At 40.9% G+C, this 23,335-nt stretch overlaps 1 protein-coding gene across 2 annotated transcripts in view; it reads left to right on the forward strand.

Moving 5' to 3' along the window:
• Positions 1 to 1,406: 1,406 nt before the first annotated feature.
• LOC124606560 (tRNA (guanine(10)-N2)-methyltransferase homolog) overlaps positions 1,407 to 23,335 on the forward strand; it is a 196,526-nt gene continuing 174,597 nt past the window's right edge. The window contains exons 1-2 of one of the 2 annotated variants that reach the window (XM_047138554.1): positions 1,407 to 1,686; positions 6,862 to 7,085. In XM_047138554.1, the coding sequence (XP_046994510.1) occupies positions 7,062 to 7,085 (24 nt within the window). In that variant the 5' untranslated portion in view covers positions 1,407 to 1,686; positions 6,862 to 7,061. The remainder of the gene's footprint in view (positions 1,687 to 6,861; positions 7,086 to 23,335) is intronic. The other variant, XM_047138547.1, reaches the window with a different exon arrangement.

Consider the following 23,335-nt stretch of genomic DNA (forward strand, 5'->3'; position numbering starts at 1 on the left):
CTCCTCTGACTGTTGGCTTCTTGTTACCGTTGATTTTATAGTATGATCTGTTTTTTTCCAGAACATGACAGTTTCCCTTAATCTTTACCTTCATATTATGGGATACCCCTAAACCCTAACTGATCACCTAAATCACTGACAAAATTCACTAATACAAGATCCTTAAACACTTTCTAAATCACTAACATACATGAACCAAATAATGGAAAAGCCAGGATGGAATGTAACAATGGCACCTATGAAGAACACTTCACTATCTAAATATTAAGTGCAGAAATCATAGTCTAGTTCTATTCTCTGAAAAATTCTCTATATAAACCAGATTGGCGTAGACAGTGAGCTAGTATGTTTCTCTTGTGTTTGCCTTAAATCCAGATTTGATCAGCATGAAATTCGTATGTGATGTACCCCCTCATTATAGGTGACTGGGCAACTCAGGTGCAGCTGACACAGATTTACTGTATCACCACCCTTGCTTTTGAGACAACAAATCCGTGGCCTGTTCGTGTCAAACAGTGTCTGGGCCTGCAAGAACCACCTTGTATTGATGTGATGCATTACTGCAGTGATTGGCCTGGACTGCCTCACGCTGTACAGATATCTAGTTTTCGCTCCCACGTAAACGCAACAGGTTTTTGAAACGTGCTTGGATTGTCAAGTTAAGTCTTGTTTTGAGAATATTCGGTTACTATGGAGTTATTGTGCAGAGAAGGAGAAGCAGAAATGTTAGTCTGAGTATGAAGCTATCTGCCTGTATATTTAAGTGAAGAGAAATAACGATTGTGTTGACTGAATCAGAAATTGGATCAGCTGTTTTCGTGACGCCATATTTAACTTGGCTAACATGCAAAAACAACAGCGAAAAACGATTTCCGAAATTCGGTTTTCGCCTTCCGGAAGATGTGTCGAATGTAAACGTAGTGCGTGAACTGGTCCCTACACATCATGTTCTACATCTACATCTACATTGATACTCCGCAAGCCACCCAACGGTGTGTGGCGGAGGGCACTTTACGTGCCACTGTCATTACCTCCCTTTCCTGTTCCAGTCGCGTATGGTTCGCGGGAAGAACGACTGTCTGAAAGCCTCCGTGCGCGCTCTAATCTCTCTAATTTTACATTCGTGATCTCCTCGGAAGGTATAAGTAGGGGGAAGCAATATATTCGATACCTCATCCAGAAACGCACCCTCTCGAAACCTGGCGAGCAAGCTACACCGCGATGCAGAGCGCCTCTCTTGCAGAGTCTGCCACTTGAGTTTATTAAACATCTCCGTAACGCTATCACGGTTACCAAATAACCAAATAACCCTGTGTCTGCTTCCGCTCAGTTTCACTGACGGCCTGTGCCCGTGCTGGGCTCTGGCTGGGACCGTAGCTTCGGCACAGAACACTAAAAAAGTTCTGTGTGAATCGATCTACAGCAGTGATATAGTATAGAGATCACTGATCTACAGGAACGCACAGCCAGTCTCTTGCGAGATACTACTGGTCAAGTGGTCACGGCTTGTGGCGCAGGCATAAATGTATGTCCGTGGGTTGTGGTCATTAATGAAAACCTTTGGCGTCAATTGAGCGAGTGTTTATGTTTGAATCAGCGGATGTGTAGTGTTTATATCTGCAAGTAGTAATGCTGAAGCGTTATTTGCTGTGGTTTGCCAATGAACATATTGAATTTAGAATACCGGTAGGTGTTTTGTAGCAGCAGTGAGAAAGTACAACTATAGATGTGTCGTTGTTGTCATAGCGCAACGAAGAAATTTCTTGTGTAGGTCTAAATGCCAAAATCTAAAGAGTGTTTGCATATCAGTACCAGGAACATTGGTGTTTATTTTCTGTTGTTTCTCACTTGCTTTATTGCCATTGTTTAAGTAAACTGAGCACGTGTAAAACCCTGAACTTAGATTGACTATACGACATGAAAGTTGTACAGTAGAAATTTGTGAAGTTTGTACTCCGGGAAGAAACACTGTAACGAAACAGGTTTTTTATTCCTAATATTGATCTAAAATTTTTGTTAAGTGACATGACATTGCCGATTTACATGTAAACCCAAAAGCTGTACTATTGAAATCCAACAAATGAAGAAAAATTGATCCCAAACGAAAGCTTATTGAAAGCACTACATATTGAATGACCAACTGTTTAGTGAACTAATATTTATGGCTTATTACTATGGTCATCTGTCTGACACAAAGAGCGACAGCAAATTTCTCTACAAATAGAGAAAAATCCATCTGAAGCTCAGAACGCAGTTCTATATCCACTAGTGCCTCCTCGCAAGGTGAGCCTAAAATTTGCTTCTCAAAAGAAGTACCTCTTTCTCTTTTGATATTCCTGCATCAAAGTATAACGCCAGGCAGTAATTGTGTATTAAGAACAACATTGCGTTGGAGCATGGAAATTACTCTGTGGAGAGTATGTTGCTATGTAAAGAATGAAAGTGCCATCTGCAAGAGTAACTCTGGCTTACACCTTTACTTTAGGCAACCATCATTTTGTTGTTAGGATGCTGGGAAACTGCAGTTTGTTTACAGAACTCAGATCTTTTGCAAAATCCTTGTTGTAACTCACAGTGAAATGAAATACTGTTAAGATGCATGGGTTCATTGCCAGAAACCATTCTTTCCTTGCACCACTTGTAGGTGGAACAGTATGAAACTTTGATGTGTTGTTCATTCCATTCCACTACAGAATAGTTGTTTGCAAATATGTATTTGTCTTGCGAATGAGTTTGCATTTCTAGTAAACCTCTGTGCTGTGTGTCTATCCACTATGCCTTAGGTGATCATAAAAAAAAGTAAGGCTACACTGCATTTATTCATTCTTCATCTCCTGTAGAGCCTATCAAGGAGGAGAACCTTCAGGGATCTAGACTGAGCCAAGATATATACAAAATAAATTTTATTTATCTACTTTTTTTTTGCATGGACCCAACACAGTGATGGCTTTTGCAAATGCCAGACATAATAAGATGACAAAAATTATGTTTACAAAATATTTTACATACTACAGTAGTTTGAAGTGCTATCTTTTGTTGAAACTGACCCAGTGTTAACTGAAACTGAGCCAGTGGGCACACTTCACCTTTTTTGGAGAAACCTGTTTTGTCCAGTGTCGAGAAGGCAAATGCAAGGGTAGGGCTCTATTAATCATCAGCATATCAGATGTATGGTGAATGATTTTCCTCCTGAGGGAAATGGCAGCAAGGGCTAGGAAAGGACACCAGTTGGACTCAAGTGTGTATGTCTAGGAGCCTCATTCAGTACGTTGAAGAGGCTATTCGGACAGCCATTGAGGGAACGGGATGCAGCCAACTGCAGAGTGTGTTGCATTTTGGAACAAATTATGCCCATTATCCTGGCTGAGAGGTCATAGTTGGTACATTCTAGTAACTGTCAGACAGTGTTGAGTAGAACAGTAGCACTGTCCCAAAAGTTGATTATGGCTCCTTGGCTTCGAGTCGAGTGGAGGGACTGAACCATAGACTTCGAAGATTCTGTGACAAGCTAGGCTGCGACTTTCTGGGCTTGTCCCATAGAGTTGAGAACTTTAGTCATCCAACAGTAAATTGGGGAAAATTACAGTTTTGTTAGTGTTGGCAAGGATAAGACATCCTGTGAAACATTACTAAATGCCTTCTCTGAAAATATGTAGAACAGGTAGTTTATAACCCCACTCATGAGGGAAATTTATTGTATGTAATGGCAACTAAGAGACCTGACCTCTTTGAGGATACCTACATCAATACTGGTATCAGTGACATGGTTGTCACAGTAAAGATAACCAAAGTATAAAGGACAACTAAATCAAGCAGAAAAATATATATGTTCAGTAAATGAGACAAAAAATCAATAGCATCATATCTGAAAGAGAAACTTGAAATTTTCATCATAGGTTAGGAGCATGTAAAGGAACTATGACTCAGGTTTAAAAGTCTAGTTGACCTGCACTGGATAGATACATACCCAGCAGAATAGTTTATTATGGGAGGGACCCTCCATGATATATTTTTACTGTAAAGAAACTTCTAAAGAAACAGAGACCACTGCATAAAGGGTGTGAAACAAAGCATACGACTATAGAGAGAAAAATGCTGAATGAAACATGTCTGTTAAGAGAGCATTGTGTGAAGACTTCCATGACTACCATAGCAGAATAGTGCAAGTGATCTTTCACAAAACCCGAAGAAATTCTGGTCATGTGTAACGGCTTTTAGTGGCACCAAAGTTAGTGTCAAGTCCCTAGCAAATGAGACGGGAACTGAAATTGAGGAAAGCGTAGCAAAAGCTGAACTTCTCATCTGTTTTCAAATGTTCCTTTGCAAAGGAAAACTGGGGATAATTGCTCCCATTTAATCATTGTACCACTGAAAAGATGAGTGAAATAAGCATCAATGTCACTGGTGTCGAGAGACAGCTTAAATCCGTAAAATTGAACAAAGCTCCAGGGCCCAGTGGAATACTTGTCAGCATCTACACTGAATTTATGGCTAAGTGAGCCCCTCTTCTGATTATCATAGATTCCTGGAACAAAAAACCGTGCCCAGTAGTCACAGGTCACAGTCGTCTACAAGAAGGGTAGCAGAAGTTATCCATTAAATTACTGTCCAATATTCTTGACATCAACTTGTTGTAGACTCCTAGAACATATTCTGAATTCAGACATGAACAGAATGACCTCCTCCATGACAATTAGCATGGATTCTGAAAATATCTATCATATGAAACTCGACTCTCACTCTTCTCACATGACACACTGAAAGTTTCGGATCAAGGCAGTCATGTAGATGCAGTATTTCTTGATTTCTGAAAAGCGTTTGACTGAGTACCTCACCTAAGCTTTTCAAAAGTGCAATTGTATGGTGTATGAAGTGGAATTTGTGACTGGACTGAGGATTTTGGATAGGGAGGATATAGCATGTTATCTTGGATGGAAAGTCATTGACAGAATTAGAAGTAACTTCTGCTGTGTCCCAGAGAGCTGTGTTAGGACACTTGCTGTTCATTTTGTGTATTTTATGACCTTGCAGACAGTATTCGTAGTAACTTCAGACTTTTTGCAGATGATGCAGTTATCTGTAATGAAGCACTGTCTGAAAGAAGCTGCATAAATATTCAGTCAGATCGTGATAGGATTTCAAAGTGGTACAAAAATTGGCAGCTTGCTTTAAATGTTTGTAAATATGAAATTGTGCACTTCACAAGACAAAAAAAGATAGTATCCTACGACTGTAATACCACTGAGTCGCAATCGGAATATGCCAACTCATACAAATACCTGGATGTAACACATTGTAGGAATATGAAATGCAGTGATCACATTGGTTCAGTCATGGGTAAAGCAGGTAGTAGACTTCTGTTTATTGGTAGACTACTGGGGAAGTGCAGTTGGTCTACAAAGGGGATTGCTTACAAATCACTCATGTGACCCACCCTAGAATATTGCTCAACTGTGTGGGACGCATATCAGATGGGACTAACAGGTGATATTGGACATATACAGAGAGGGGCAGCATGAATAGTCACAGGCTTGTTTGACCCGTTGGAGAGAATCATAGAGATGCAGAAGAAACTTAACTGGCAGACTATCAAAGATAGATTTAAACTATTCCAAGAAAGTCTACCAATAAAATTTCAAGAACCGGCTTTAAATGATGACTCTAGGAATATACTGCAACCCCTTATGTATTGCTCACATGGGGTTCATGAGTAAAGATCAGAATAATTATAGCACACTCAGAGCCATTTGGTCAGTCATTCTTTCCTCGCACCATATGTGAATGGAACAGCAGAACCCCAATAACTGGTACAATGGGACACACCCTCTGCCAAGCACTTCACAGTGGTTTCCAGAATATAGATGTAGACTATCAGGCAATTCATTTGGTGTGGTGGGTAGCATGCCAAGAACTTATGAAGTCTGATGATCGACTTTCCAGGTCCTTTTGTCAACCTTTTGTGGATGCCATGCCAAGAAAGTATGTGGTGGTTGACATTCTAGCTACTTTTGCCAGTCTTTTGTGGATACCATACCAAGAAAAGTATGCAGTCGCTATAATGGGTGTCTTTCCAAGTGTCTTTGGCAGCCTGTGAAGTTTGCAAAGTTAAGAGAGTGCCAAGCTTCTAAGTGTCTTAACAATAGCCTGGTGGGTTATTGTGAGTGACTGACTGGATAAAGGTAATCAAACACTTTAGTTTAGGTAGCCCACAAGGATCAATATTCTGTGATAATACACACTTTCAAATGACATCTAGTTTATTATGTTAACACATATCTTTCTATTTGTCCTTTTGATTGAGGAAAGTAAGAATTTGGATCAACTGAACCTACTGGTTCTGTATGTCAGCTTCGTCCTGTGACCCAATGATGTGGTATTGATGTTATACATACACAAGCAGGAAGAGAATAGAATACAAACAATATTTTATGTGGGTATATATTATTTTTTGGAATTTAAGTTATGGTGAAAGACAGATCTGTAGCTTAGCCTGTGGCCTACAGTACATTGGTTTTAATTTCAATGGCTTTAGTGTATCAAAATTCGGTGATCAGAGTTGCACTGATCTGTGCAAAACCCTGAGGGCTCCTCAATGAAGTCACTCGTATTGGTAATAAAAGTGGACAAGAGAACCCAGTGTATTGTGGTCATAGTTTTTCCTCGGTTAACATGGAACCTGTCACAACTGCAGAACCTTTCACAGTGTAACCAGTTTCATTCATACAGTATTCATCTTCTATTTCTACTCACATGTGTTGTATTCAGTGACACCTGGTGCTCACAATATGGTGTTATACTGCCACAAGAGAAGTGAGGTAGGTGTTGCAAATTCTTGTACTTTCTAATTACGCTTAGTTACAGTGGTCATCTTAAAAATAGAATCTATTTGAGTCCACACAAGTCTGGAAAGTGTCCCTTTCACTGCTGGAGGACTTTCCAATACTTAACATGGCAAAATTCTACCCCTACGTTGTGCGGGATTGACACACAGTACTGAGATTGCCTTTGGGCTCGTGGACTAGCACGGGACAGGGGATGTGTAGGTTTGAGCGAGCCTGTCAATGACTCAGCGCTTCTGCTATCAGGTGAGTTGTGTGACCTACTCCTAAATTATTTACATTCTGCCAGAACTTTCATATTATCTATTATCTGTTTTTCTGCTTATGTGGTGTACGGTATGTATCCAGCGCCGTGAACATCTGCAATAAAACTTGCAGTTGTAGTGGTGTTGTGGATGTGACAAATGCATAGTCACTGGCACAAGAGTTCAGAGAAGGCTGATTGTTGTATGGCCATGAGCAAAAGCAGCGAGCACTAATCATATCGACATTGTTATTGAACAAGCAGTTTTTGTTCCTCTGACTGGGTGTGAAAACTATACGGTCAAAGTTGATGCTTATGTGGGATCTATGCTTACTGTCCTGCATGAATGCTTGGAAACGAAGAATGTCTCTTCGTTGAAGGTGTAGTGAATGCAGACTGAAAACCACAAGGCTTGCAGTTTGTCAGGTGATATTGTTATACGTGTAAGTGTCCTTTTTACATCATTCTTCAATGAAATGTGGAAGCATTGAAATTCTGTAACACGACAGATTGCATAGTGGCAACTACCCTACTCAGTGCCACAATAAATTGTGGGTTGATAATGGAGAAAAAGATAATGCCCATGTTTTCTGATAAACTAAGTGTTATTGTGTCATTGTACCCCTAAGAATACTTTATTAATGGCTATGGTCAGTGAACTTATTTTACAAGTGATGTTTCTTCTAGTTAAAAACTTAAGAGTTTGTACACACTTTAACAACAAGGGAGGTGACGCAGTAGTTAGTACACTGAACTTGCATTTGGGAGGATGAAGATTCAAGTCTGTTTCTGGCAATTTAGGTTTTCCATGATTTCCCTGCATCATTTAAGGCAAATGTTGGGGTGGTTTCTTCAGAAGAGCACAGGTGATTTCCTTCCCCAGAATTCCTTATGCCAAGCTTCTGCTTCATCTGTGATAATCTCATTGCTGACAGCATGTTAGCCACTAATCTTCATATCACACTCTATCATGAAGAGCAGCACCTTGATTTGCCAGGTATCCCTAATGCAGGTACCCTTCAGCAACAGAAAATAAAACTAAGGTGATGTCTGATAATCTTTACTTGCCAGCAGTTGCTTCCAGGAGTTTTAGTTGTTTTATGTGATGAAGGATGCTGCTTGTAGCTGCTCATTTTTCTCAGGGCACTCTTATATCAGCAGTTTGCAATTAGATACGAATGACCCAAATAAATGTTAATATTAACGACAATGAAGGCATGTTGACAGAGTTGCAGAAGTTACCTTCAGTATTCCTATGGAGTATCATCTCAGTTATGTGACTGGATTCACGATTTCCTGTCAGAAAAGTCACAGTTCATAGTATTTGACAGAAAGTCAATGAGTAAAACCAAGGTGATAGCTGGCAACCCCCAGCGAATTGTTTATGCCCTCTTCTGTTCCTAAACTATTCAGATGTTTTAGGAGACACATTGAACAGCCTTCTTAGATTGTTTGCTGATGATTCTGTCATTTACCATCTAAGTCAACAAAAGGTAAAAACCAACTGCAAAATTATTTAGACAAGATATCTGCCAGGTGCGAAAAGTGGCAGTTGACTCTAAATAATGAAAAGTATGAGATCATCCACTTGAGTTCTAAAAGGAATTTTGGTTGCACAAAAAATCACACAAATCCAAAGGTGTCAATTCAACTGAGTACCTAGGGGTAACATTTACATATGTCTTAAATTGGAACAATCACATAGCTAATTTTGTGGGGAAGGCAAATCAAAGACTGTGTTTTATTGGTAGAAACACTTTAAAGGTGCAACAAAACCACTGAAGAGGCTGCCTACGCTATGATTGTTTGTCCTTTGCTGGAGTGTTGCTGTGCAGTATGGGATCTTTACCGCGCAGGATTGACGGAGGACTTGGAAAAAGTTCGAAGTAGGGCAGCTCATTTTGTACTATTGTGAAATACGGAAAGAGTTACAGATATGATATGTAAGTTGGGGTGACTCTCATTAAAACAAAGGCTTTTTTGGTGTGGTGAGATTTTTTATGGAATTTCAATCTCCAATTTTCTCCTCTGCATGCAAAAATGTTTTGTTGATGCCCACTTACATAGATCAAAATGATCACTGTAATAAAATACGAGAAATCATAGCTTGAATGGAGAGATTTAAGTATTCATTTTTACTGGGAACTATTAGAAAGTGGAAGGGTAGAGAAAAAGTGTGAAAGTGGTTTGATGAACTCTTTGCCAGGCACTTCAGTATGAAGTGCAGAGTAGTGATGTAGACTAGATGTAGTAGTGGTGGAATTTTCAAATTTTTGCACTATGTCTTTTGTCAGGAAAAATATTTAACATGAACACATAATACACTTCCTAAACCATGAGGCTGGTTTGGGGCATGTGTCTCATTGGCACATGCTCTCCAGAATAGACAGCTCACCAGGTATACACTGTCCACATTTACGTCCATCACTCACATACAGACAGAACCTGCTGCCATCCTTGAAGAAAACAGAGTGCCATTCCACCCTCCAGTCAACTCTTTCACAACACGAGAGTAGCTGTGCTTGGTGGTATTTTGTGTTGGTGTCTGCCTGGACAGAGGCACATGTGATCTCAGTCCTGCTGCAACCAAAAGGTTCACAAATAGTCCTTTGTTACACAGTAGGTGTAACATGTGCCCCGATTTCTTCCCTGGGCAATATTTTTACCCTGGACAGTATTTGGTTGGCCATCGCTGCTTGAACAATTCACATCCAGCACCTGGTCTACAGATGTGAGAATGTTCCATAAACCACTGCTGAAACCAGCGACATACCCCCGGTGTATTGTGCCCAATATCTGCAGTGGTACATTGATCCACCCATCGTGCTCTCTGCAGGCCTACAATGCAACCCTATTCAGATGATTGTATTGTTCAACAGGAGTACACACTCATTGGCAGTGAATATTGCAATTAGTGTTCACTGCTAAACTCAGCACAATTACTATCTGCAGAGAAAAAATGGGGCAGAAAACAAGCCTCTTGGGCACCAACTGATCATTGATGACACTGACAAATCATTCACTACCACTACAACCCGTCAGTCTGTACATATTATTCCCTGGTCCACGGAACATAGTCCTTGAGAGAGTTGCATTTTTTTCTGACTGCATATAGCTTAGAATTACTGTTTGTTAGTATGGACTGGCAGGTTTTAATAAGGTTCTTGACTTTCATAGAATATGTCATTGTGACTGTTAGGTAACTGAGGGAATTCTGCACTTGTAGGCAGCAAAGAGTGTTGACCACAACAAAGAAATAACTGTTTTCAAGATGTGATTGCCAAAAAAGCTGACAGGGGAAACAGTTTTAGTGTTACTTGATTGGTCAGAATATATTGAAAAACTGTTTACACGCCTCAATTCTACAGAATTTCCTGAGGTACCCCACAATCCTACAGAGAAATATTATTTGGAAGTGAAGAACTTTATTACAGTCAGCCAGTCCATATTTACTGATAGTAACTCCAAATACCTCACAAACATGAATCCTATAGCACCCAAATAGTATGGGTTTTCAAAGATATTCTAATAAGGCTTGTAGTGTTTTCAGTTTCAGCACCTTGTTTGACAATAGCCAGAGTTAAACCAAAATTTAGAATATCTAATTTGCTTGCATTAGTGGAAGAATTAAGAGCTGTACCTATTCCACCTAGTGCAAGCTAATCTTGTTTGACATCAGCAGCCTATTTTCAATATTCCTGTTGGTGAGGCTATGGAAATTTTAACAGAACATTTCCATTGGACACAAACAACATCTTAGACATACTTAAAGAAGGATTATTCAAGTTTCAACAAACTCTGTACAGTTAGTCAGATGGGTTATCGATAAAGTACCCTTTGAGTCTCTTATTACCTGAAAACAGTTTGTATAGTTTTAAACAAACATGTTTGTATAAGGAGACTATGAGTCTCTACTAGGTTTATGGACAATAAACTGTGCTTGTGGATAGGCACCACTAGACAATTAAACATTTCCAATTTTTGATAGGTAGATTGCTACTCACCATAAGGATGACACGTTGGGTTGTAGACAGGCACAATGAAAACTTTTTTTCACATTTAGATTTTGGCCAAAGTCATAAAAGGAAATACACACACACACACACACACACACACACACACACACACACACACAAAGCATGCATCTGTCATGCCAAATGGGGCTGGCTGCCACCAGGTGCAGCATTAGAAGGACGTGAGGTGGGGAGGGAGGGGACGGAGCAGAAAAGGAGAGGAGCAGGGAAAGGGAAACACGGGTGTTTGCATTGGCAGAGGGCGGCACACAAAGAGGCTAAGGGGATGATTAGGGAGGAGCTGACAGGAGAGAAGTTGTGGAAACTTTTGGGTTGAGGATGTGGGGACAGTAGATTAAAGCCAAGATAATTTTGGAAGTTGAAAATTGGCTTTAAGGATAATACCCACATGTGCAGTTCAGAAAAACTGGTGGTGGAGAGGAGGATCCAGATGGCCTGGGTTGTGAAGCAGCCATTGAAATCAAGCATGTTCTGTTCAGCTCCATGTTGCACCACAGGGTGACCTACTTTGCTCTTGGTCACAGTTTGGTGGTGGCTATTTATCCTGGTAGACAGCTGGTTGGTAGTTACACCAATATAAAAAGCTGTGCAGTGACTGCAGCAGAGCTGGTACATCACATGGTTGCTTTTACAGATGGTCCGGCCGCTGAAGAGGTAGGATAAGCTTGTGATAGGACTGGAATAGGATGTTCTGGGTGGGTGGATTGGGCAGGTCTTGTACCTGGCTCTTCCTCAGGGATTTGATCCCAATGGCACGGGTTTGGGCTTGGGAGTGGTATAAGGATGGACTAGGATGTTGTGGAAATTTGGTGGCTGATGGAACGCCATTTTAGGAGGGGTGGGAAGGATCCTTGGTAGGAAGTTCCTCATTTCAGCTCGTAATGATAATCAAATCCCCGATGAAGAATGTGTTTCAGGCATACCAGTCCAGGGTGGTATTGGGTAACAAAGGGGGCACTCCATTGTAGTGGGTCGTTGGGGGTGGTGGGGGATAGGGGCTGTGTGGAGAAACAGCACAGGTGATCGGTTTGCACTGGGGATAGCATCTGCCTTTGAGGGTCTTGGTGAGACCCTCAGCATAATGGTCAAGGGATTTCTTTTCACTTTTCCCCAGGTGGCCAGGCTGTATTGGAGGGACTTCTTGGTGCGGAAAGAATGACAGCTGTTGAAATGCAGGTACTGTTAGTGGTTGGTGGGTTTAATGTGGACAGAGGAGTGAATGGAGCCATCAGAGAGGAGAAGGTCAGTGTCCAAAAGGTAGGATGCTGGGTCAAAGAAGACCAGAAGAAGCGTGTGGGAGAGAAAGTATAGAGGTTTTGAAGGAATGAGGGTAGGGTGTCTTGGCCCTATTTGCAGATCATGATCATCAGTGAACCTGAACCAGACAAAGGATTTGGCATTTTGGGAGGCTAGGCAGGTCTCCTGTAGATGGCTCATGAACAGGTTAGCATAGAAGGGTGTCATGCAGGTCTATGGCAGTGCTGTGGATTTCTTTGTACACTGTCCCTTCAAAGGAGAATTAGTTGTGAGATAGGATAAAGTTTGTAAGGTGTATGAGTTGTGGGTCTGGAGTTGAAGGACATTGGGAAAGGTAGTGATCAATGGTGGTAATACGATGGGCATGAGGGATGTTGGTGTGTAGGGTGATGGCATCAACAGTGATGAGTAGGGGTCCAGGAGATAGAAGGGTGGGAACAGTGGAGATTTGGTAAAGGAAGTGGTATATTTTACATAGGAGGCTAGATTACAGGCAAGTGGTCGGAGTTGTTGGTCAGTGAGGGCTGAAATTGTTTCAGTGGGGGCACAATAACGAACTAAAATAGGGTGTCCAGGACTGTTGGGTTTGTGGATTTTGGAGAGCATGTTTCAGAGTGGGTGTGCGGTGTGTCACAGAGGTGAGGAGAGAAATGGATTCAAGCTACAGGTTTCAGAAAGGGCCAAAGACCATATTGGTCATTTTTGACCCATGATCTTTTTTCGAGGGCCGTAGTGCCCTCCATAATCATCGCATAACCAAACGCTCCTGTGACTTTTCACCATTTATGAGGTTGTACAACTCACCAAAATTTCATCCCCCTAGCTCACGTAGGAGTATGAAAAATTTACCTGTTATACCAGTAGTACCATGTGAGTTATTTTTGACCCATACACATTTTAACACCAGTTTTCAGACACTAAATAGTTTCTGGGCATGCCTCGACATTGTTCACGAGATGTTAGAGTATATTATGATACTTTGGACCAAAAAGAACATGAAATATAAAATATTCGGAGGTTGGATGATACTTTATGCAGCATGGCTTTCTGTTTACTATGTACTGGCAACATGCAGACCTATGGAGTGAGACTGGGAAGCTAAGAATAACATATTATACTGTGGGAAATCCCCCCATCCCCTTCTACGTTGCTGTCTGGGGCACTGCTAACAGTTCTCTTACACAATAGCAGATGTCAGGTGCGTCGCCCTTACGGGACATAACGACTGACAACTTCTTCACCTCCATGAAACAGGCAGATGAGCTGAAACAAAAAGGAACAAGTTTAGTTGGTCTTCGGAGGTCACTCAAGGAGGCCCTTCCTGGAATGTGAAGTGGAGACGACACATTGTATGCAACACTCTTATAAGTCCGGTGACAATCTTCTCACAGCATACCAAGGGAAAAAGAAAAAAAAATGCATGCCAGATGTCAGATGAATGAGAATAGTGAGAAGAAACTTCCAGAAATGGTGAAGTTTTATTATGAAACTAATGATGGCGTCAATATAGTTGACCAAATGGCTAGACACTACAGTGTCCAAGCTGGCACCCACCGATGGCCTGTGCGTGTATTTTGCAATATTCTTGACCTTGCCGTGATCAATGCTCACACAATTTTTAAGTTACTTACATCTAAGAAGATTTCATATCGGGACTTTATCCTCAGCATAGCAGATGAGCTTGCTGCCCTCTACAAACTGCAGACAGGAGCCAGTCTCCCCTTGCAGGCACTCGATACCGGCGCTGGCCAATATGGGAAAGGCCTTATCAAATTCAGAACTTTATCCTCAGAGTCGCAGATGAGCTTGCTGCCTCTTACAAACTGCAGAGAGAAATCAGTCTCCCCTTTTAGGCACTCGATACCGGTGCTGGCCAATATGGAAGTAGAAGGTCATGTCAAATTCAGGTTTTCAGGAAACAGCAAAACAACAAAGGGAAAGAAAACATCAGGTGTATGCTTCAAGTGCAAATATGTGTGCAAAAGCTGTCGACCAAAAACTCTTGTCAAAAGTCTGAGTTCCAGGTTAGGCAATTCTGTCAAGTCCTTGTTCTGTAATATTTCTAAATATTTATACTTATAGGCTGAAGCTATCCATTCTTATGTTTTAGTTCCTTGATAAGCAAGAAAACATGCAGGGCATTTTAATCACCTGCTGCATTTTAGAATCTTTCGCAAATATTTTGTACTTACCTTATTTTTCTATAAAAGTAAAAATACTATTAATACTCACGTAAACAATATGTTTTGATTCTGTTTCAATCTTTTTATAAAGAAAAAATTGTAACATTGTTTTACTTACTTGTTTTAATGACAGTTGATGAAAGATTGTGGAATTTCTTCTGTAAAATTTAAAATAAAAAAAGTATACTTGTGAAAATTTATGTTTGACAGTGTACTGTTCATATTTTCAACATGAAGACACTCAAAACACCACCTTAATATGAATAAAACGGAGGTTTTCTACTGTGAGTAAAAAATGACCCACATGGCACTACTATGGGTACGGCGAAGTTCGGTACTTCTAGTGTTAAGTAGGGATTGGAGGTTGTGTTGGACTTCTGGGATTGGATCACTCTTGCAGAGTTTACAGAGTTTATAGGTGGAGGAGTCAGATAATTGGCAGAGGCCTTCCGCCAGGTAGTCACTGTGATGCGCAATGACAGTGATGGACCTTTTGTCTGCAGGTAGGATGATTAGGTGAGGATTTGTTTTGAGGTTGTGTATGGCTGCACTTTCTTTTACTGAAAGACTGGTGTTTTTAGAAGGGAACCTGGGGAAGGATAGAGAGGTCAAGTCACAGGCTACTTCTACTGCATCAGAAGCCAGACCACCTATGGAAGCAGCCATGTCATATACCAGCTGCGCTGCAATCGTGGCAAAGGTTTTTATGTTGGTATGACTACTAAACAGTGGTACGCCTTGATGAATGGCCACCATCAAGAGAAAAGTAGACTACTGTGTGGCAGAACAGTGAGCTGAACATAACGTGCTTGATTTCAATGGCTCACCAATGCACATGACCCTGTTTCCCCTTCCCTGCTCCTCTCCTTTTCCATTCCTTGTGTGTTTCCTTTTTCTGAAGAAGGCTTTGGCTGTAAACTAAATGTGTAAGAAACTTTTCGTTCTGCCTGTCTGCAACTCAACGTGTCATCCTTATGGTGAGTAGCAATCTACCTATTAAAAGTTGGAAATTTTTAATTGTCTAGTGGTGCCTATCCACAAGCACAGTTTACTGTCCATAAACCTAGTAGATTGTTGTACTTTAGGACTCATAGTCTTCTTATACAAACATGTTTGTTTAAAACTTTACATAAAGTTTTCAGGTAATAAGGGACTCTGAGGGTACTTTATCAATAACCTATCTGACTGACTGTACACAGTTAGTTGAAACTAGAATAATTTCCTTTTCTAAAGAAGGCTTTGGTCATAAACTAAATGTGTAACAGTCTTCTTGTTGTTCTTGTCTGTAGCTCAACATGTCATTTCTATGGCGAGCAGCAATCTTTCTTTTTTCTTACATTGTTGATATTCTGACCTGGAGTTTCCAGTGTTTGTTTTGCCCCCCTTTCCTGCTCCTCTCTTCGCTCCCCTGCCCCCTCCCCTCTCCCCACCCCCTTCTCCACCACCCTGCCCCACACCCTCCTGGTGGCAGTAAAATTTACCACAGTAAAATTAAGTTTGCATTCTAGTTGGGAGAATATTCACTAAACTTCACCGAGCGAGGTGGCGCAGTGGTGGCACACTGGACTTGCATTCGGGAGGACGACGGTTCAATCCCGTCTCCGGCCATCCTGATTTAGGTTTTCCGTGATTTCCCTAAATCACTTCAGGCAAATGCCGGGATGATTCCTTTGAAAGGGCATGGCAGATTTCCTTCTCCATCCTTCCCTCACCCGAGCTTGCGCTCCGTCTCTAATGACCTCGTTGTCGACGGGACATTAAACACTAATCTCCTCCTCCTCCTAAACTTCATAAACCTTACCATTGAAATTATAGAGTAGAAACATTTGTTTAAGATTTGGAGGAAAATAACTTGTACAGGCACAGTCATACCTGCCAGTTCTCAGCATCCTGTAACTCTGAAACATGCAGTCCCCCATTCCATAGTGCCCTGCCTGTTATCTACATTATCTGGTCAGAAGTATCTGGACACCCATATGCAATGCAGAATTGACCAATAGATGTCCCGAGAGGCAGACTTACCAGTCTAAAAGTTGGTAGGGAGTACTATGTTGTCAGTAGAGAAGTATTAGCAGCAAAATGCATTGGCCAGGAGAGTTCATTGACTTCATATGTGGATTAATCATTGAATGTCACCTAAGTAACCAATCCATAAGGGACATTTCAATGCTTCTAAAGCTGCCCGAATTGAGTTTTGGTGATATGACTGTGAAGTGGGGGAAAAAGGGGGGGCAGACCTCATGTACTGAAAGACAGGGACTGCCGTGCTCCAGAGTGCTCCACGAGACAGTGAATTACTTTTAATGCAGAAGTATGTGAACACATTGCACAGCATTGTGTAGTGATTTCAGTACAGGGACAATGATTGTTTGTATTAGCATGACAGTGGCAAACAGAAGAAGACAGACTAAAGGTGAAGATATTAAACCTAGACCCCTAAAATTGTTTTGCTACAAAAAATCTAAATGCAGTTCCTCCTTCCAGTCATTGTGCAAATGCTCGGCTGGAATGGTAGAGGTGATTGCTTAATAAAAATATCAGCTAAAATCACTCAGAACAGAAAAGTCATGTGGATTTCCTAAGGTATGTGTACGAACCTACTCTTTCGAGTTGACACCAAGTTGCATGTCGATGAGGATGAAATGATGATGATAAGGACAACACAGCACCCAGTCCCTGAGCAGAGAAAATCTTCGACCAAGCCAGGAATCGAACCCGGGCCATTGGGTATGACATTTTGTGATTAGGGTGGGATCTGCCCCCTCCCCTCCCCCCCTAAAAAAATCGCTTGTCAATAAATGATGATCAAAGGGATCACTGTGTCAAAAATCTATGGATACCAGTCATTGAATGCTGACCCCAATTTTGACTGGACCAGAGGTGAGATTCTTCCTTCACATCGGTCAGGGGGCCTAAATATGACTGACGTAATGTAGTGCTGAAACTGGTTGCTCAATTAAGATAACAACTGGAAATTTAGATGGCTGAAGATGATTTGATTCCACTTGTTATACCGAACAGCCAGGATCCTGCAGCCATCTGTATAAAGATGGACTTAACAGAGAACATGTAAGGAGTAGGAGACTGTAAAAGAAAGATTCCAACTTTGCGGAATAAGCTCTGAACGAATCTCATTTGTACGATATTAAATGGGATGTACTCCATAGAGCAAGTAAAGGCAGATAACTAACATTACTTCAAATTTTAGCTATCATTGAGCACTAGTTACAGAATCCTTAATGACTAAACACAGTTCGATTATTCACCCCTGCTAAAGTGGCAGCAGCCAATTTGTATTATTCATGCTGTAAGATAATAGACATTATGTAAATTGTGTAATAGCCCACCCCCCTCTCTCTTTTTCTCTTTCTCTCCTCCCCCACTTCCCTCTCCCTCCCGCCCCTTCCCCCTCCCTCTCCCTCCTTCCCTCTCCCTTCCCATCCCCTTCCCCCTCCCCCTCCCTCCCTATCCTTTTTCTGTTCATTTCATTCACCAACATCTGTATTTTTGCCTATATACCATACCTGTTTATTCTTATACTTTTGAGTATTTCCAGCAAACTAGATAAAGAGGCAGTAGAGTCTTATCTCAATAAGTAACTCAAAACAGTTAGCTCTGGAGAGGCATGTGTAGAAGAATTGTGGCTGAGGTTTACAAAATAATTGACCATTCATTTGATAGATATGTGCCCAATAGAACAGGTTATAATGCAAAGAACCCTCAATGGTACAAAGTCTAAAGGAACAGGGACTATTGCATAATATGTGTAAAACAAACCAAAGGGCTTGAGATAGAGAGAATCTGAATGGAATGTGTTTGGCTGCCAGGAGGACAATTTTCAAGCCTTCAGTGACTACTGTAGCAGATTATTGAAGGATCTCACACAAAATATAAAGTAATTTTGGTGGCCTGTAAAGGCTGTTACTGGTACCGGAATTAGTGTTCATACACTCATGGACTGGGTGACTCAGATTAAGGGGTGGCAAAGCAAAAGCAGAAATGCTTAATTCTGTTTTCAAATGTTCTTACAAAGAAAAACCAATTATTAATGCTCCAATTTAATTCTTGCACCTCTGTGAAGATAGTTATTAGTGTCAAAGGTGTTGAGAAACAGCTGAAATCACTAAGATGGTACAAGGCCTCAGGGCCCATGGAATCCAAATCAGTTTATGTAACAGATTTGCAACTGAGTTGGCCCCTCTTTTAGCTATAATCTACCATAAATTCCTCAAACAAAAAACCATGCCCAGTACTTGGAAGAAAGACAGATCACACTTGTCTACAAGAAGGATAGCAGAAGTGATCCATAAAACTACCATCCAGTATCCTTCACATCCATTTATTGTAGAATCTTAGAACGTATGTGAAACCCAACTCTCATTTTCTCACAAAACATCCTGAAACCCATGGTTCAAGACTATCATTTAGAGGCAGTGTATCTTGATTTCTTAAAAACATTTGACTCAGTACCATATCTACGCTTATCAAAAGTATGATCATATGGGGTATGAAGTGAAATTTGTGACTGGATGGAGGGTTCTTGATAGAGAGGACACAGCATGTTATCTTGGACGGAGAGTCTTTGGCAGGTTTAAAAGTAACATCAGGTGTACCTCAGAGAAGTGTGTTGAGACTCTTGCTCTTTATGTTGGACATTAATGATCATGCCGAACTAAACTCCACCCGAACAGGCCTTGAAGGCCCAATGGTACCAACCAGCTGCCATGTCATCCTCAGCCACAGGTGTCATTAGATGCAGATGTGGAGGGGCATGTGGTCACCACACCGCTTTCGCGGCCATTTGTCAGTTTACGAGATCGGAGCTGCTACTTCTCGATCAAGCAGCTCCTCAGTTTGCCTCACAAGGTCTGAGCGCATCCCACTTGCCAACAGCGCTCAGCAGACCGGATGGCACGCATCCAAGTGCTAGCCCCACCTGACAACGCTTAATTTTGATGGTCTGATGGGAATTGTTGTTACCACTGTGGCAAGATTGTTGGCTTTAATGACTGTGCAGACAATATTGATAACAACATCAGGCATTATGCTGATAATGTAGTTATCTATAATGAAAGCACGCCTAAAAACAAGCTACACAAATATTCAGTCATATCTTGATAGGATCTCAAAGTGGTGCAGAGATTGTTAACTGGCTTTAAATTTTCAAAAATGTAAAATTGCGCTCTACATGAAATGAAAAAAATGTAGTGTTCTATGACTACAGTATCAACGAGTCACAGTTTGAATCAGCAAATTCATACAGATACCTAGATGTAACACCTTGTAGGGATGTGAAATGGATTGATCACATAGGCTCCATTGTAGGTAACGCAGGTGTAAGACTTTTATTTATTAGTATAATACTATAAGGAAGCCCACTCAGTCTACAAAGGAAATTGCTTGCTTATCACCTGTGACTCATCCTAGAGTATTGCTGAAGTGTGCAGGACTCACACCAGATAGGATTAGCAGGCTATATTGAATGTATACAATGAAGACCAGCACACATGGTTGCAGGTTTGTTTGACGCATGGGAGAGTGTTACTGAGATGCTGAAGAAACTGAACTGGTGGAGATTTGAAGAGGGATGCAAGCTTTCCTGTGAAAGTCCATCTACAAAGTTTCAAGAACCAGTGTCAAATGATGTGTCTAGGAATGTAGTACAACCCCCTTTGTACCACTCCCATAGGGATTGAGAAGACAAGATTAGATTAATTACAGCATCCACAGATGTATTTAAGCAGTGATTCCATGTGGTCTGTACGTGAATGGGAAGAAGCCCTAATAATGGGTACAATAGGAAGCACCCTCTGATATTCAGTTCACACTATTTTGCTGAACATGGATGTAGGTTAGATAGTTAGCACCTGGCGATGATGGAGGTAGTCATGTTATCCAGATATGATGCAGGTTTACCGAGAACTTTTTATCCAAGGACTCCAATGTGGAAGATTTCATAGTCAGACAGATAATAGTCATAAGCTTTAGCACATGTGTGGAAAAACAATCTTTATACAGCTATAAAATACTGCTGATGTGTGACTATCTGTTTAGTCCTAAGTTGGATGCGGACGGCTTAGAAAGCCGAAACTCGGTTCATAAGGAACTGAAAAATAGATGTCTCTGTGCAACATCACTGCTGTATATTTCAGCTTTTAATGTGTCTATGTTCCTCTTAAGTAGCAACACAATATTAATTAAATGTTATGTATAAGTTTTTTGCTTTTATGTAGTTTAACAAATGGGAAGCACTTAACACTAAATTAAATTACAATGATCAGATTGTAATTATTTCATGGAGCTATTTTAACAAAATGAAGCATGTTTGATGCAGGCAGCACTATTTGGCAAATGAAGCCAAGTAGATATGGTATATTTTTCCTTGTATATAATCTTTACTTTTCCCCTCTTCCGACACCTGCGTGTGACAGCCTATCCTGACCACAAACATTTACTGAAGATTATTTCCATTAGCAAAAGATATTAGTGTTAATTATTCACCAAACTCTTGGTTAAACAAGAAAGTGGTAGAGGTATTTTCATCTGTAAATTGTTTGTACTTCCTGCAGACAACATTTATGCACATGTAGAAAATTCACCTTGTGTGACAAGAAAAATATATGCTTTCAAAAATTTTCCAGTTACGTTTACAACCATAGTTATTCACATGTAGTCTGTGGCACAAGCCCTCGACTGGACTGTTGGGCTGACTGCATGGAGAGAGCAACCTTTCTTCACCACAGCACTACGAAAGAGATTGTGGCAGGCCTATTGCTGCGGCCACTTTTTACTCGTGGGAAAGATCTACAGTACTCATTTGATAGTAGGCCGAACAAACTTGGGGCCATTCTGGAGGGACCAGAATGAGGAAACATCCCTGCTCATACCCAGAACCAAACCCACCACCTCCAGGGCTGAAGGCTAGTGTTCTAACTGTTAGATCACCACTGCAACCCTATGCATAAAACATCCCCTACTTATGATGGGACACCTCATATTTATTGAGCCTAGCATTTAGTTATATACTTGTAACAGGAAAAAATATACAGAAACAATGTTGTTGTTGTTGTTGTGGTCTTCAGTCCTGAGACTGGTTTGATGCAGCTCTCCATGCTACTCTATCCTGTGCAAGCTTTTTCATCTCCCAGTACCTACTGCAACCTACATCCTTCTGAATCTGCTTAGTGTATTCATCTCTTGGTCTCCCTCTACGATTTTTACCCTCCACGCTGCCCTCCAATACTAAATTGGTGATCCCTTGATGCCTCAGAACATGCCCTACCAACCGATCCCTTCTTCTGGTCAAGTTGTGCCACAAACTTCTCTTCTCCCCAATCCTATTCAATACTTCCTCATTAGTTATGTGATCTACCCATCTAATCTTCAGCATTCTTCTGTAGCACCACATTTCGAAAGCTTCTATTCTCTTCTTGTCCAAACTATTTATCGTCCATGTTTCACTTCCATACATGGCTACACTCCATACGAATACTTTCAGAAATGACTTCCTGACACTTAAATCTATACTCGATGTTAACAAATTTCTTTTCTTCAGAAACGCTTTCCTTGCCATTGCCAGCCTACATTTTATATCCTCTCTACTTCGACCATCATCAGTTATTTTGCTCCCCAAATAGCAAAACTCCTTTACTACTTTAAGTGCCTCATTTCCTAATCTAATTCCCTCAGCATCACCCGACTTAATTCGACTACATTCCATTATCCTTGTTTTGCTTTTGTTGATGTTCATCTTATATCCTCCTTTCAAGACACTGTCCATTCCATTCAACTGCTCTTCCAAGTCCTTTGCTGTCTCCGACAGAATTACAATGTCATCGGCGAACCTCAAAGTTTTTATTTCTTCTCCATGAATTTTAATACCTACTCCGAATTTTTCTTTTGTTTCCTTTACTGCTTGCTCAATATACAGATTGAACAACATCGGGGAGAGGCTACAACCCTGTCTTACTCCCTTCCCAACCACTGCTTCCCTTTCATGTCCCTCGACTCTTATAACTGCCATCTGGTTTCTGTACAAATTGTAAATAGCCTTTCGCTCCCTGTATTTTACCCCTGCCACCTTTAGAATTTGAAAGAGAGTATTCCAGTCAACATTGTCAAAAGCTTTCTCTAAGTCTACAAATGCTAGAAACGTAGGTTTGCCTTTCCTTAATCTTTCTTCTAAGATAAGTCGTAAGGTCAGTATTGCCTCACGTGTTCCAGTGTTTCTACGGAATCCAAACTGATCTTCCCCGAGGTTGGCTTCTACTAGTTTTTCCATTCGTCTGTAAAGAATTCGTGTTAGTATTTTGCAGCTGTGACTTATTAAGCTGATAGTTCGGTAATTTTCACATCTGTCAACACCTGCTTTCTTTGGGATTGGAATTATTATATTCTTCTTGAAATCTGAGGGTATTTTGCCTGTTTCATACATCTTGCTCACCAGATGATAGAGTTTTGTCAGGACTGGCTCTCCCACGGCCGTCAGTAGTTCCAATGGAATATTGTCTACTCCGGGGGCCTTGTTTCGACTCAGGTCTTTCAGTGCTCTGTCAAACTCTTCACGCAGTATCATATCTCCCATTTCATCTTCATCTACATCCTCTTCCATTTCCATAACAATAGAAACAATAGAAATAATAATTCAGATTAAATTGAAAATTAAAAAAAAAAAGTGCTTTTGCCTCACTTTCTTATTTAAAAGTAAATTATGTAAGTCTGTTGACTGAGTTCTTTGTAATCCTATACACTGTAACTAGCAAGCAGAGTCCATGCATT

Source organism: Schistocerca americana, chromosome 1 (assembly GCF_021461395.2).
Source record: "Schistocerca americana isolate TAMUIC-IGC-003095 chromosome 1, iqSchAmer2.1, whole genome shotgun sequence".
In the NCBI taxonomy this organism is placed as follows: Eukaryota; Metazoa; Arthropoda; class Insecta; order Orthoptera; family Acrididae; genus Schistocerca; species Schistocerca americana.